Here is a 13,114-nt window from a genome sequence, read left to right as displayed (position 1 = left end):
ACACACAGTGCATTTAAATACTTGTGGTTACTTTATTTTGTTCTAGGTAGTGACTGGGTCTGGCCGTCAGGAAGCTCAGAAAACAGATGCGGAGTATCGAAAACTCTTTGATCTCTCTCTCCAGGGACTACAGCTCCTATCTCAGTGGAGTGCACATGTTATGGAAGTGGTATGTTACCTGGGGAGCAAAACCAGACAAGGAGGAAGTTTAGGGAGAAGAGGCAACTAGATCAGGGGTGGGCAAACTTTTTGGCCTGAGGGCCACATCGGGATTCCGAAACTGTATGGAGGGCTGGGTAGGGAAGCCTGTGCCTCCCCAAACAGCCTGGCCCCCGCCCCCTCTCTGCCCCCTCCCACTTCCCACTCCCTGACTGCCCCCCGATAGCCCCCCGACCCATCCAACTCCCCCTGCTACTTGTCCCCTGACAGCCCCCTCCCGGGTCCCCCCGCCCCTAACTGCCCCACCCGGGACCCCACCCTCTATTCAACCCCCCCTGCTCCCTGTCCCCTGACAGCCCTCCAGGACCCCCCACCCCCCTTACCATGCTGCTCAGAGCACCAGGACTGGCAGCCACGCTGCCTGGCTGGAGCCAGCCACACCACCGCACAGTCTAGAGCACCAGGGCAGGCCAGCAACTCTTACAGCCGTGCTACCCAGCAGGAGCTTGCAGCCCCGCCGCCCAGAGCGCTGGTAGCACATCGAGCTGAGGCTGCAGGGGAGTGGGGGACAGCAGGGGAGGGCCCGGGAGCTAGCCTCCCCGGCCAAGAGCTCAAGGGCTGGGCAGGACGGTCCCTCAGGCCGTAGTTTGCCCACCTCTGAACTAGATAGTGAGGCCGGGTGGTTTTTGCTTTGATGAAAAATATTTACGTGCTCTATCTCCATTTGTTTAGTGGCACTTCTATTTTCACCCAGGGAGGAAGACAAAATGTTTTTTTCTTGAGATAGTGGCATTACAGCTGTATTAATCAGCTGACCAAGATGCAATATCTCTCGCATCCTCTTGCAGTAGGCTGAATTTAGTAATTTTAAGATTTAGAGATTCTTTTTAAGCCAGAGCCAGCTATTTTTATTTCTCTTTTGAACATATGTTTTGTGGTTTTAAAGCTTCCTTTATTTTGCTACAATACAACTTTAAATGATCTTTCACAGACTGTATCCCAACACACTTCCCAAAGTGAAAAAGACAGCAGATGATATGTGGTATAAATAACAGAAAGCAGTTGTATTTTGACATTTTATGGTGAATAAATTAAAACATTTAGGGCCTCATCCAAAGGTGATGAAAGTAAATGGAAAGATTCCCATTGGCTTCATTAGAATCAATCATAGAATCATAGAATATCAGGGTTGGAAGGGACCTCAGGAGGTCATCTAGTCCAGCCCCCTGCTCAAAGCAGGACCAATCCCCAACTAAATCATCCCAGCCAGGGCTTTGTCAAGCCTGACCTTGAAAACTTCTAAGGAAGGAGATTCCACCACCTTCCTAGGTAACGCATTCCAGTGCTTCACCACCTTCCTAGTGAAAAAGTTTTTCCTAATATCCAACCTAAACCTCCCCCACTGCAACTTGAGACCATTACTCCTCATTCTGTCATCTGCTACCACGGAGAACAGTCTAGATCCATCCTCTTTGGAACCCCCTTTCAGGTAGTTGAAAGCAGCTATCAAATCCCCCCTCATTCTTCTCTTCCGCAGACTAAACAATCACAGCTCCCTCAGCCTCTCTTCATAAGTCATGTGTTCCAGTTCCCTAATCATTTTTGTTGCCCTCTGCTGGATGTTTTCCAATTTTTCCACATCCTTCTTGTAGTGTGGGGCCCAAAACTGGACAGAGTACTCCAGATGAGGCCTCACCAACGTCGAATAGAGGGGAACGATCATGTCCCTCGATCTGCTGGCAGTGCCCCTATTTATACATCCCAAAATGCCATTGGCCTTCTTGGCAACAAGGGCACAGTGTTGACTCATATCTAGCTTTTCGTCCACTGTAACCCCTAGGTCCTTTTCTGCAGAACTGCTGCCTAGGCATTCGGTCCCTAGTCTGTAGCAGTGCATGGGATTCTTCCATCCTAAATGCAGGACTCTGCACTTGTCCTTGTTGAACCTCATCAGATTTCTTTTGGCCCAATCCTCTAATTTGTCTAGGTCCCTCTGTATCCTATCCCTGCCCTCCAGCGTATCTACCACTCCTCCCTGTTTAGTGTCATCTGCAAACTTGCTGAGGGTGCAATCCATGCCATCCTCCAGATCGTTAATGAAGATATTGCACAAAACCAGGCCCAGGACTGACCCTTGGGGCACTCCACTTGATACCGGCTGCCAACTAGACATGGAGCCATTGATCACTACCCGTTGAGCCCAACAATCTAGCCAGCTTTCTATCCACCTTATAGTCCATTCATCCAATCCGTACTTTTTTAACTTGCTGGCAAGAATACTGTGGGAGACAGTGTCAAAAGCTTTGCTAAAGTCAAGGAATAACACATCCACTGATTTCCCCTCATCCACAGAGCCAGATATCTCGTCATAGAAGGCAATTAGATTAGTCAGGCAGGACTTGCTCCTTGGTGAATCCATGCTGACTGTTCCTGATCACTTTCCTCTCCTCTAAGTGCTTCAGAATTGATTCCTTGAGGACCTGCTCCATGATTTTTCCAGGGACTGAGGTGAGGCTGACTGGCCTGTAGTTCCCCAGATCCTCCTCCTTCCCTTTTTTAAAGATGGGCACTACATTAGCCTTTTTCCAGTCGTCCGGGACTTCCCCGGATCGCCATGAGTTTTCAAAGATAATGGCCAATGACTCTGCAATCGCATCCGCCAACTCCTTTAGCACTCTCGGATGCAGCGCATCCGGCCCCATGGACTTTTGCTTGTCCAGCTTTTCTAAATAGTCCCGAACAACTTCTTTCTCCATGCTTCTCCTTCAGATCCGGCCTTTAGTCATAAGGCCTGTGAACACAGAGAAAAAGGAGGAAAAACAGAGAGCAAGAGAGGGAAATATGAGAGGGGAGGTATAGGAAAGCTGTAATGATCTATTTTTATTTAAACAACTAATCTTGCTGAGAGTAGATGCCAGTTGGGAAAGTGATAAAAAATCTGCAATGTTGACTTTAATGTAGACAAGATATTTGTAATGGCAACAACTGAAAGAGAGGATGCTACAAGTATTCTTCTTCTTTTTTTTTTTTTAATGTCCCTGGCACTCTCAGGTTAACACTGCACATCCTATCTGTACCATGGCCTAACCAAGACAACTTAGATTAGAGCAACCCCTTTTTCTCTGGCCTCCAAAACCCCTCTTGCTTCCCTGGTTTCTGTCTTTACAGACTGCTGCTTCCAAATCATCTCTCTCTCCTGCACGCCAGCTATGTGATCTCTCTGCTACAGGACTCTTTCCTGGCTCTGCATTGTCTGCTGGATCAAATTCACGCTTTCTATGCGGGTTCTATGCAGCTCTGCTCCTGCCCATGTCTTGTCTCTGGTTGCTCACCGCTCTTCTGTCTGGTTATGTCCTATGCTCGGCTTTTCTGATTTCTCAGCCCCTTATTTCTTACTCATGCAAGCACTTCAATATCTTCTCCCATAGTCCTGTCAGTCCCTTCTCTCAGGCCACCCCCCCCCCCAATGCCGAGAATTTCTTTCTGAGCCTGTGTACAATCTGTCCTGCCGCTCCCTTTTCAAATCCCTCCTCAGAACCTTTACCCACATTCTCAACCCTCAAGCTTTATTATGTAAATAGAATACAAATAAGTAAAAAAGTCCCTATTTTAAAAGTCCCCATATTGTGCCATCTTAACAACACAAACTAGTTTTTATGTGTTCCATCCCCTTGCCTACTATTTTCTCCTGAGATCCTCTTTGTTGTACTCAACTTAAATTGCAAGACAAGAATTGTTTTTCTTTACTTGCTGTGAAATATATAATGTGACTCTCTGACACTTAATATGGGGCTGGAATGAGCCCACGGCGCTGGAAGTGATTCAAAACAAATTTCTTTGAAAGATTTTTTTGTCTCCCAAATAATACCCCAGCTGTTCTGAGACAGGTATAAACTCTATTCTGTCCAAAGTGCAATATAGCAATATTAATATTAATCTTTGTATTCACAGTATGCCCCCACAGTGGTTGCCAAAGTTAAGTGTAGAGGAACAGCTCACTAGGTCTTTCTCATGTCCACTTCCTCAGTTAGAGTATATTCAAAACTCTCTGCATTCTCTAGGTTTCTCAGAATCAGAAATTTATTAGATTTAAGTTTAAAAATGTGAAACCCACAATCAAGTCGAGAATAGAGAATATTAATAAGCAAATGGATATAAATAAACAATAAAGAAACAATAAGCATTTGTTTCTCTTTCAAATATCACCTTGATTACCCCCTTGTTAAAAAGACTCATGGGTTTGCCAGATATTTAGATGGTTTATGTAAATAGCATGCTAAGGAGGGCCTTTACAGCTTTCCATTTTAAATCCAAGCAAATGGCTTAGAAGGCTGATAAACTGGCACTGAGAAATGTAACCACTGTTGTCTCTGCAGCTTAGGGCAGCTGGAAGACCTACCCCATGATCTGTTACACTGTAATCTGTATTGTCACTTGAGGTCAAAATGGCTTTCTGTGTTTTTGTCCTGGAAGTCTTTTTCTATGACCTCTCAGGAAATAGAATGTTTGTTAGGAACTGACAACCTTCCTGTGATCCAAGTGTTTGTTCTCTTTGCATGGGCAGCCAATCAAATAAGGAAAAGGCAAATGGCATGGTGATTATGTATGGTTTGATAGTATCTGGCTTTTAAAAAAAATCTTTATAAGTATTTTAACATTAAACGAAACCTAAAATTATAAAATGTTTTATTATAATACTTTTTGGTTTTTGTGCATTGGCCTAAGGCTAAGTCACTATTAATAAACTTTGCTTTGGCACTTGGTATTTTAACCAATAATAATGTCTTATACAGCACTATAAATCTGTCTACCACTCAAGTTGTGGTAGGTGTCACAACTCAGTTCTTGTTGCTAAAATTAAAGTTGTGGAAAACTGGATTAGTAAGTAACTAGAATTTTCCAGTTAATGTAATAATTGATATGATCAGTTCCTGCCAAAAATCAGTTTTGGAACATCTTGCACTATGTTACCATGATATTTTGATCTTGGTACCTGAACAGGACGCTTGAAATATTGCATTTCAGAGTCGCAGACAAAATCAATCTCTCTCTCTCTTTTTCTTTTTTTTTTGGCCTAACAGATTTCAGCAAGTCTATTTGGCTTCCAACTGTCTTTAAAATCTAAACAGTCAGTCATTTCAAAAGCGTCTCTTTACACTTGTTTTTGCATTTGAGGCGTCTTTCTCAGTTCTTTGTAGGTGAAAGGAAGACAGGCTTTTACTTACGTTAATCTTCATTAAAACGCTAGACTGAACCACATCACAAGCTGAGAATTTCTTGTATTCTTTGAATTAATGTAGTGTAGAGATATGTGTCTGATAGATCTTTTAGAAAGTAGTGAATATGGCAAGTGATTTCTGTCAGGAGTTTTAGAACTTACAGTACTGTTCTAAAACCATGCAGTATCGTATCATCACTATTACTAAGAATGATGGAATGTCTTATTAGAATAAAACCTGCATTACAGGTCGGGTGTCCTGTGGTCTTTGTGTTATTTCTCAATCTTTTTTTTTTCTTCCATATATCTTTCTTCACCTACCTGTGTGAATTACAGTATTCATGGAAACTAGTGCATCCAACTGACAAATACTCCAATAAAGATTGCCCTGACAATGCAGAAGAATATGAAAGAGCAACACGATACAATTATACCAGTGAAGAGAAGTTTGCTTTGGTTGAGGTAAAAGAAACTTTTCCCCTTTATAAGGCTTTTTCATTCTTCCCCCTTCCATTTATTTATATATATATATTAAAAAATGTATATATTCTCCCTGCAGGTTATTGCCATGATCAAAGGTCTTCAGGTGCTGATGGGGAGGATGGAAAGTGTCTTTAACCATGCCATACGTCATACCATTTATGCTGCTCTTCAGGACTTCTCCCAGGTTACACTGAGAGAACCATTAAGGCAGGCCATAAAAAAGAAGAAAAATGTAATTCAGAGGTAGTATTCATATTTTCACACAATGTCCTATATTCCTTTTCCCATATTTTACTAGTTAAATATTGTCTAATGCTAACATTCATATTTCAAAGGCAACCCACCATCATTGCTCATAGTTTGAATGTCAAAAATTAGCTTTGCTGACTACGTATTAGTCTAAAACAACCTGCTTACTTTAAGATAAGAGAACTAGAATGGGTAACAACATGTAATCTTTAAACCTTTTAATACTACCATTACCATTAATGGTATGTGTTGTCTTGCTTTTATTTTAAAGAGAAACTGAGGGAAACCTTCTGATGATTCCGGTACTAGTACTCCTTGTTTGCCTATATTGCTCGTCCTTCTTCTCTATCTCTTTATCCCGATCCCCACCACCATAAAAAAAGAAAAAAGCCTTCTGTTGTTGTTGAATTTCCCCTTCCACAACTCAGTTTTCCCTACTGTGGTCAGTGCCATCCCTAACCTTGTTTTTGTCTCTCTAGCTGTTGCCTTTCCTCATGACACCTTTCTGATTTCCTCATGACACCTTTTTGATTTACTCCTACCCATTGCTGGGTGCCTTGCAAAATTCTTGTAGGTAAAGACCCTTGACTGGTCATGCTACTGCTAAACTCCACGTTCACTAAAATACCGTCTCAAATAAATGAATGAAATGTTCAGATTATTCCAGATCTTAAGGTTTGCAAGTAGATTCTCACACTGTTTTTCTCTGGTTACTTTCATATTCCTTATGTAAATCTGTTGTAGTCTAAGGTTTTCTTGGTGTGGAAACAGAAAAGTGTTTCTTGAGCCATTAAAGTAACATTTTTCAGAAATGTTTGAATGTGGGAGGTGGAGTTCACTTGATCACTCAGTACACTATGAGCAATGCTTAGATGGTTTTTGAGAAGTATTCATATTCCAATTCAATACTTAGAATTATAACAGAAGAGCATTATAATGTTGGATGTGTGAATTCCAGCCCTTCATGTACTTGTATTCATTACATCCCAAAATAATATCTTTCCAGTTTGATGCATACAATTTAAAAAGATTATTAGCATAGTATAGTCTTAACTACGTACTGGAGTGATTTTGAATTTTTAATATTTAGGGACTATACTATAAACATAGGTATTAATCACCGGTGATGAAAGTCCATGATACTTTTCTAGCAATCCATTGCTGAAGAAGACCAACAGATTGATCCAGTGTGAAACTTTTCTCTATCTAGATTATTTTGATAGTTTCCATCTACTCTACAGGGGAACCTATGTTAGCCAAAACCATTTTTAAACAAGCTTTTCCTAAAAGCTGCTAACTTGGTTACTCTGGCTAGCGTAGATCAGGTCTAATAATGTTGAGCAGTTTTGAATGCTATGTTGGGCTATCTATGGAGTAGGTGAGTGATTTGTGAAATGTAAAATAGATGAGGCCAAAGGGGCAGGCTGTCTTTGTCAAAGGGGCCACTTTTTACTTTATGCAACAGTTTCATATTATGTAATATAATAGTAACATTCAGTTAAATGCTGCTGTTCTTAAATGCCACACCTATGCAAACTTTTAAGAGATTATTTTATCAGAATCCTTCTTAGAATTTTAAAAATTATTATGCATTACCAAAATATTTTATAAGCAGAAGCTTTCTTCTTTATTATTGGTGTTCTTCAGGTCTGATACATTTGATGGTAAATTCTAATGTTATATTGAATTTGTGTCTGTGCTGGTGAATTATGATGGTGTACAACCCGTGGTCAATAATATACATGTATATCTTGCTAAAGGTATCCATCAATGATGGAAAAAACGAATGCTGTCAAAGTATGACTCAAAAATATAAGTTTGACTGATAAAATACAGCCCCGCTAGAAAGTTTGCTTCAACATGCTTGTGGCTCTGACATAAGCATTTATATTTGTTTGGGTGCTAACACATTTTGGATTGTGTTTAGTGTTCTTCAGGCCATCAGAAAGACCGTTTGTGATTGGGAAGCAGGACATGAACCATTTAATGACCCAGCACTCAGAGGAGAGAAAGACCCCAAAAGTGGTTTTGACATCAAAGTTCCTAGGCGAGCAGTGGGTCCCTCCAGTACCCAGGTATTTCCTGTTCTTCCTGTATGATAGTCATAGCATCACTGACTGACATAGAAATCTCTTCACTGGTGAGCCCTGTTAAAAGCTGGAGTGGATTTAGATTACTCCCAAGTTATACTTTAAAAATATATACATTTTTAAGTATAAATCCACTATGAATCTGGATTAGTGAAAATTCTCTATCTGCGATGCTTTCACTTTCATTTTCTACCCTAATGTATTCTTTTCCCAAGCACTCCACTTCCATATTTTTGACCTTCTTCCAAGGGAATGCCCACATTTTAAAGCCGTGCCTTTTTAAGTGTTCCAACTTCTTCTGTTTTTGAAATGACTGGATCCTTTCCTGGCCGGCTCCTCCTTCCAGACTAAATTGTCCTTGTTTTTTAAACCCCTTAACTGCATAGGTCCTTGCTATATTTTAGACTTGCATTCTTGGACTTGGTCATGGTGGATATTTATGCTGACCCCACCTATCCTTCCACCACTGTGTCTTAGGTCCGTAATTGCTTGTGCCTTTGCAGAATTCCACCTTGAAATCCATCTAATCTCTCTCTCTCTCTCCTGTTAAACAGCATACTTTTTTCAAAGATGTTCTTTATAATAACCACTGTTACCCCATATTTAGAAGCTTGCCCCCTCTCTGTTTTCTAGGTGGGATCCCGCCTTATCTTTTTTGTTTGCCGTTTTGAGGGAAGTTTGTATAGTAGTGCATTTATGATTGATAAATTACTGCACAGTGCTCTGAGCACACTGAAACATGAAAATGAGTGGAATTTTGGTATATCAATGAAATACAGTGATTCCTAAAATCTTGGGATGGAGTTGGGGAAGAGCCTGTTTAGGCAGTGCTTTCATATTAGTCATGGGTGACTGAGTTGGGTTTAAAAAATTGTCTGGGAAAATGTTTAAATGTATAATGAAATTTTTGTTTAAGTAAATGAAATTAGTACAATGCTTTATTCTAATAATAATTCTTTTTTTCTTTTTAAATCACCACCGATTTTTTTTTCTTGGTATGTTTAGGGGGCTTTGTTTCACTGGTTGTTGCAAGCTCATTAAAATACACTGTTCTGTCTGCTGTCTGTTCTTGGATATAAACACCTGTTTATCTTTGCTGAGTGGGGGAAACAAATTACAGCAATTCCTTGGATTGCAGTTCTGTCAATTGTATGTAATTTCAAAACAATAATTCACTGGATTTACTGCACTTAGAAATCTTTGTGAAAAAACCGAGAAGCAGCTAGTCTCTTAGGACCAGATTCAGCTCTCATTGAAGTCAGTGGGAGCCTTTCCATTGACTTAAATGAGCATTGTATTGGACCTTCACAGAATAATTAGGCCAAATGAAGAAATTTGCCTACTTTAGAAGTGGATGTTTCCCTCTGCATGCTTACTGTATTGTTTTTCATCCCTTAACACACTAACTCACACTTTTTCTGCTTCTGTTTTCCCTTCCTTATTTACCCACGTGTTGTATTAACTGTTTCTCTCCCCCCTGCCTCTCCTTGTCTGTTGGTTTTTAGCTCTACATGGTTCGCACTATGACAGAGTCCTTAAACTCTGCTGAGCTGTTGAAGCAGCTCAAGTCTCTTGGAATGGAAAAGCTATTGCATGTGATAAACAAGTTTCTGAGGCAGTCCTACATCTATCCGCCTCTTTTAAACTTTGGTGGTAAGATATTACTTATTATTTTTATTTGTGGCAAGTGAACTGTTCCACTGCAAATTGTCTATGGCTTTATATTAATGCAGGCTCTCTTTACATGGAAGGCTTTCTGGCTAGGCATTTGTATTGGCATTAACTTTTGGTGGGAGCAGTTATCTTTTTCCCAAAGGAGAAAGGCATGGCTCTTGCCGAAATTGTACTAGGTTTCAGTTTGAAGTGGAGCAGTCACTTTCTTGATAGTATTTCTCAGTGTTGCTCAACTAATGTACCATGTGTATTTTCCTTTTTTCCTTTCCACCGCAAATGTTTCCTTTAATGATACAGCTTTACATGGTGAGAACTATGTTAGAGTCTCTCATTGCTGACAAAAGTGGTTCCAAGAAAACCTTGAGAAGTAGCCTTGAGGGGCCCACCATATTGGACATAGAAAAATTTCATCGCGAGTCTTTCTTCTACACTCATTTGATAAATTTCAGTGGTAAGATACGTAGATGATCAGTGTCCAGCTTAGCATGTCCTAACACCTTTAACGTGCCCTGGAAAATGTTTCCGATTGCCTAAGCCAGTTAGATCTGGTTTGTTTATCTCAAACATTGGCCTGTCAGAACTTTTTGAGATATTACAAAAGAAAGATTCACCTAAATGCTCTTGGTTTTTTTCCCTTTTATACATTTGTTTTAATGGGCTTTATTTTTTTTTCTTGTTAACTTATATTTTTATATAATAAAGACACAAAACATCAAACCTGTTTTAAATAACAAAAATTTAACAATTTTATTTTTTTTAGAAGACACACCAAGTCCCTTGTAGTGGTAAATTTGGTATTGATTAACTACCCCTCTGTATTCTGTCAGTTGTAATCGGAAACATGCTATCCTAATGGATTCACCTACTGACATTGAATGTATTTAGTCTTTGTCATCACCATGTTGTGTTGTCTTTCATCTTTTCTTTTTTTTCTGGAACCCTTGGCTCTCAAAGGAGAGGTACCTGTTAGTTCCAGTACTAACGCTTTCCATAAACAGCACCATGTTCATTAGAAAATGTTAAAATAAAAAGTTCATCCTTGTTTTGGTTCTCTAGCATTCTGAAAACATTGCCTGTTGTGTGTCTGTTACCTGGTGAGACTAAAGGAATCTCTCAGCATCTCAGAATTATCTTCCCTTATTCCAGACTCTCTCCCTCAAGAGTTCAGATAATTCCCTGCCCTTCTAATCTGCAAGGGTCATGTGGGCCCAGTCAATTCTACTGCTTAATCGGATGGATGGAATAAAAATGATGGCCACAAGATGCTCCAGCCTTCCTTCTCCCCAAGCTACTTCCTGAGCTGAGAGCATTGCTTTTACAGCACTTTGAGCCCCTGCTGGGGAATTAAACTTGGCTCTCCTCCAGGGTGGTATAATATACTTTTGCCACTAAACCAGTCGGCTGGCCCACTTTGGCAATATTTTCTGTAATAAAACACTTGAGGTTTTGTGTGTGTTCATAACTATTTTAAAAACCTCACAGGTTTTACATTTGAATTTGATTTACATGTAGCTCTAGTGACTCACCTGCTTTGTAGTTTCACATTTACCATCATAATCACATTTTTTTGTTGTTGTTAACATGTTTCTCATATGAGAAGAATAATGGCTTGTCATTTATTCTTAAAGAAACCCTGCAGCAGTGCTGTGACCTGTCCCAGTTGTGGTTCAGAGAATTCTTCTTAGAACTCACCATGGGTAGAAGAATCCAGTTCCCCATTGAGATGTCTATGCCTTGGATTTTGACTGACCATATTCTGGAGACGAAAGAGGCATCAATGATGGAGTAAGGTCTATGTGTGCTCTTCTGTTGCATTATTTTAAATACCATTGTATTATAAAGTTAGTGCCTTTACTCATGTTAACAAGTTTTTTCTGGGAAAGTATTGCAAACGTAATTCTTTAAAGATACTGTTTCCTGGATTCCTACTCTTTCATCTCTGCGCTCTAGGGTGAGTTCCCCTGGCTCTCAGCGATTTTATTTTTTTGAGGCATGGGCAGACCAGCCTCATTCTGAGATGAACACCCAGTGCTTGTCTGCCCCCTCTAGAACATAAAGTTTCCAGGTGAAATCCTGATCCTATCAAAGTTAATAGCAACACTCGTATTGCCTTCAGAGCAGCCAGGATTTAACTCTCAGTTCCTTGATGAATGGGAAGCAAATAGCTCCCCACGCTAGAAATGTAACAGGCATCAAAGAATGAAAGGACAAGACCTTCAGAAAAAAATTTAATTGAAAATGTACCCTGGTGCCTTACCAGTTCTGAGGTGGATGTGTAGGAGTCAGTCAATACAGTGTGTTCAGAGAAATAGAACTGCAGGTGAATAATTGTTTGTTCTCAGTATCCTGAGTGTATGTACAAGGAAAAAGAAAATGAAGCTAAATTGTCTTATTTATTCTCATCTCTTTTTGAGACCAAGCTGATAGCAGTATTTTAATGTTTTTCTTTCTGTGGCTTCCTATTTGCTCCTATTCCCTTCGGGGGCCTATTGTGCAACGGCCAGAAAAGTTGATCTTGTGTGGTCTGAAAGATCTTCCACTCCACACATTTAAATTGTCATGCTTAGTAAAAACAATAGCTTGGGAAATGTTTTGGAGGTGTGGCATACTGAGTGTTATGTTCTGAGGCTTGTATGGTAGTGGTCTCTGCTGTCTCCTGCTGCTATCTGCTTGACTTAGCTCAGGAGGGCCATCGTTCTCTGGAGTCTGTCATGCAGGCCACATAAATGCCTGGATCAGGCCTCTGAACTGGATATTTGGTGCTGTTGCTCTGACTCTTCACTCCTTTCTGTAGAATTTAGCAGTCAGATTTTTTGTGGCAGGGCACATTGCAAGTAATAGACTTGCTTGCCTTCTGCATTTTTAATCTTTTCAGTCTAACCTACAAATGAGGTATAATTTTTTCAGTTATCAAGTATTTTTGTTAATATATTTACAGAGAAGCATTTCACAAACTATGAATATTTGTTCTTTGAGTACCTGTCAGTGTGGATCCCGCTGTAGGCGTGCATGGGCCCAAGATCAGAATTTTCTGAGTAGCTGTGCCCCTCAAGGCAGCATCTTCACTCTGTGCCTCCCCAAGCTCCCGTTCAAGGGCAAAAAGGAATAAAGAGGGGAGTGCCTTCAGTTCTCTCTTACTGTCCACAGAAGTGAGATGGAACCTGGGGAGTGTCCAATCTGCTACTCACTTCAAGCTCTATTTCTAACTTTTTTTTGTGGAAAAAAAATCCTTCTTCAGCTC

The 13,114-nt window shown here is 40.4% G+C and overlaps 1 protein-coding gene across 4 annotated transcripts in view; it reads left to right on the top strand.

The window, feature by feature from the left end:
- Positions 1–13,114, top strand: part of CYFIP1 (cytoplasmic FMR1 interacting protein 1) — a 131,110-nt gene that overhangs the window by 43,287 nt on the left and 74,709 nt on the right. For 2 of the 4 annotated variants that reach the window (XM_073353183.1, XM_073353199.2), the window contains exons 12-17: positions 47–169; positions 5,714–5,839; positions 5,937–6,103; positions 8,037–8,184; positions 10,171–10,324; positions 11,502–11,658. In XM_073353183.1, the coding sequence (XP_073209284.1) occupies positions 47–169; positions 5,714–5,839; positions 5,937–6,103; positions 8,037–8,184; positions 10,171–10,324; positions 11,502–11,658 (875 nt within the window). Of the gene's footprint in view, positions 1–46; positions 170–5,713; positions 5,840–5,936; positions 6,104–8,036; positions 8,185–9,704; positions 9,853–10,170; positions 10,325–11,501; positions 11,659–13,114 lie in introns of those variants that run through there. The other 2 variants (XM_073353192.2, XM_073353210.1) reach the window with 2 other exon arrangements.

Source organism: Lepidochelys kempii, chromosome 1, assembly GCF_965140285.1.
Source record: "Lepidochelys kempii isolate rLepKem1 chromosome 1, rLepKem1.hap1, whole genome shotgun sequence".
NCBI classification, from domain to species: Eukaryota; Metazoa; Chordata; order Testudines; family Cheloniidae; genus Lepidochelys; species Lepidochelys kempii.
This window is presented reverse-complemented; position numbering and strand designations above follow the sequence as displayed.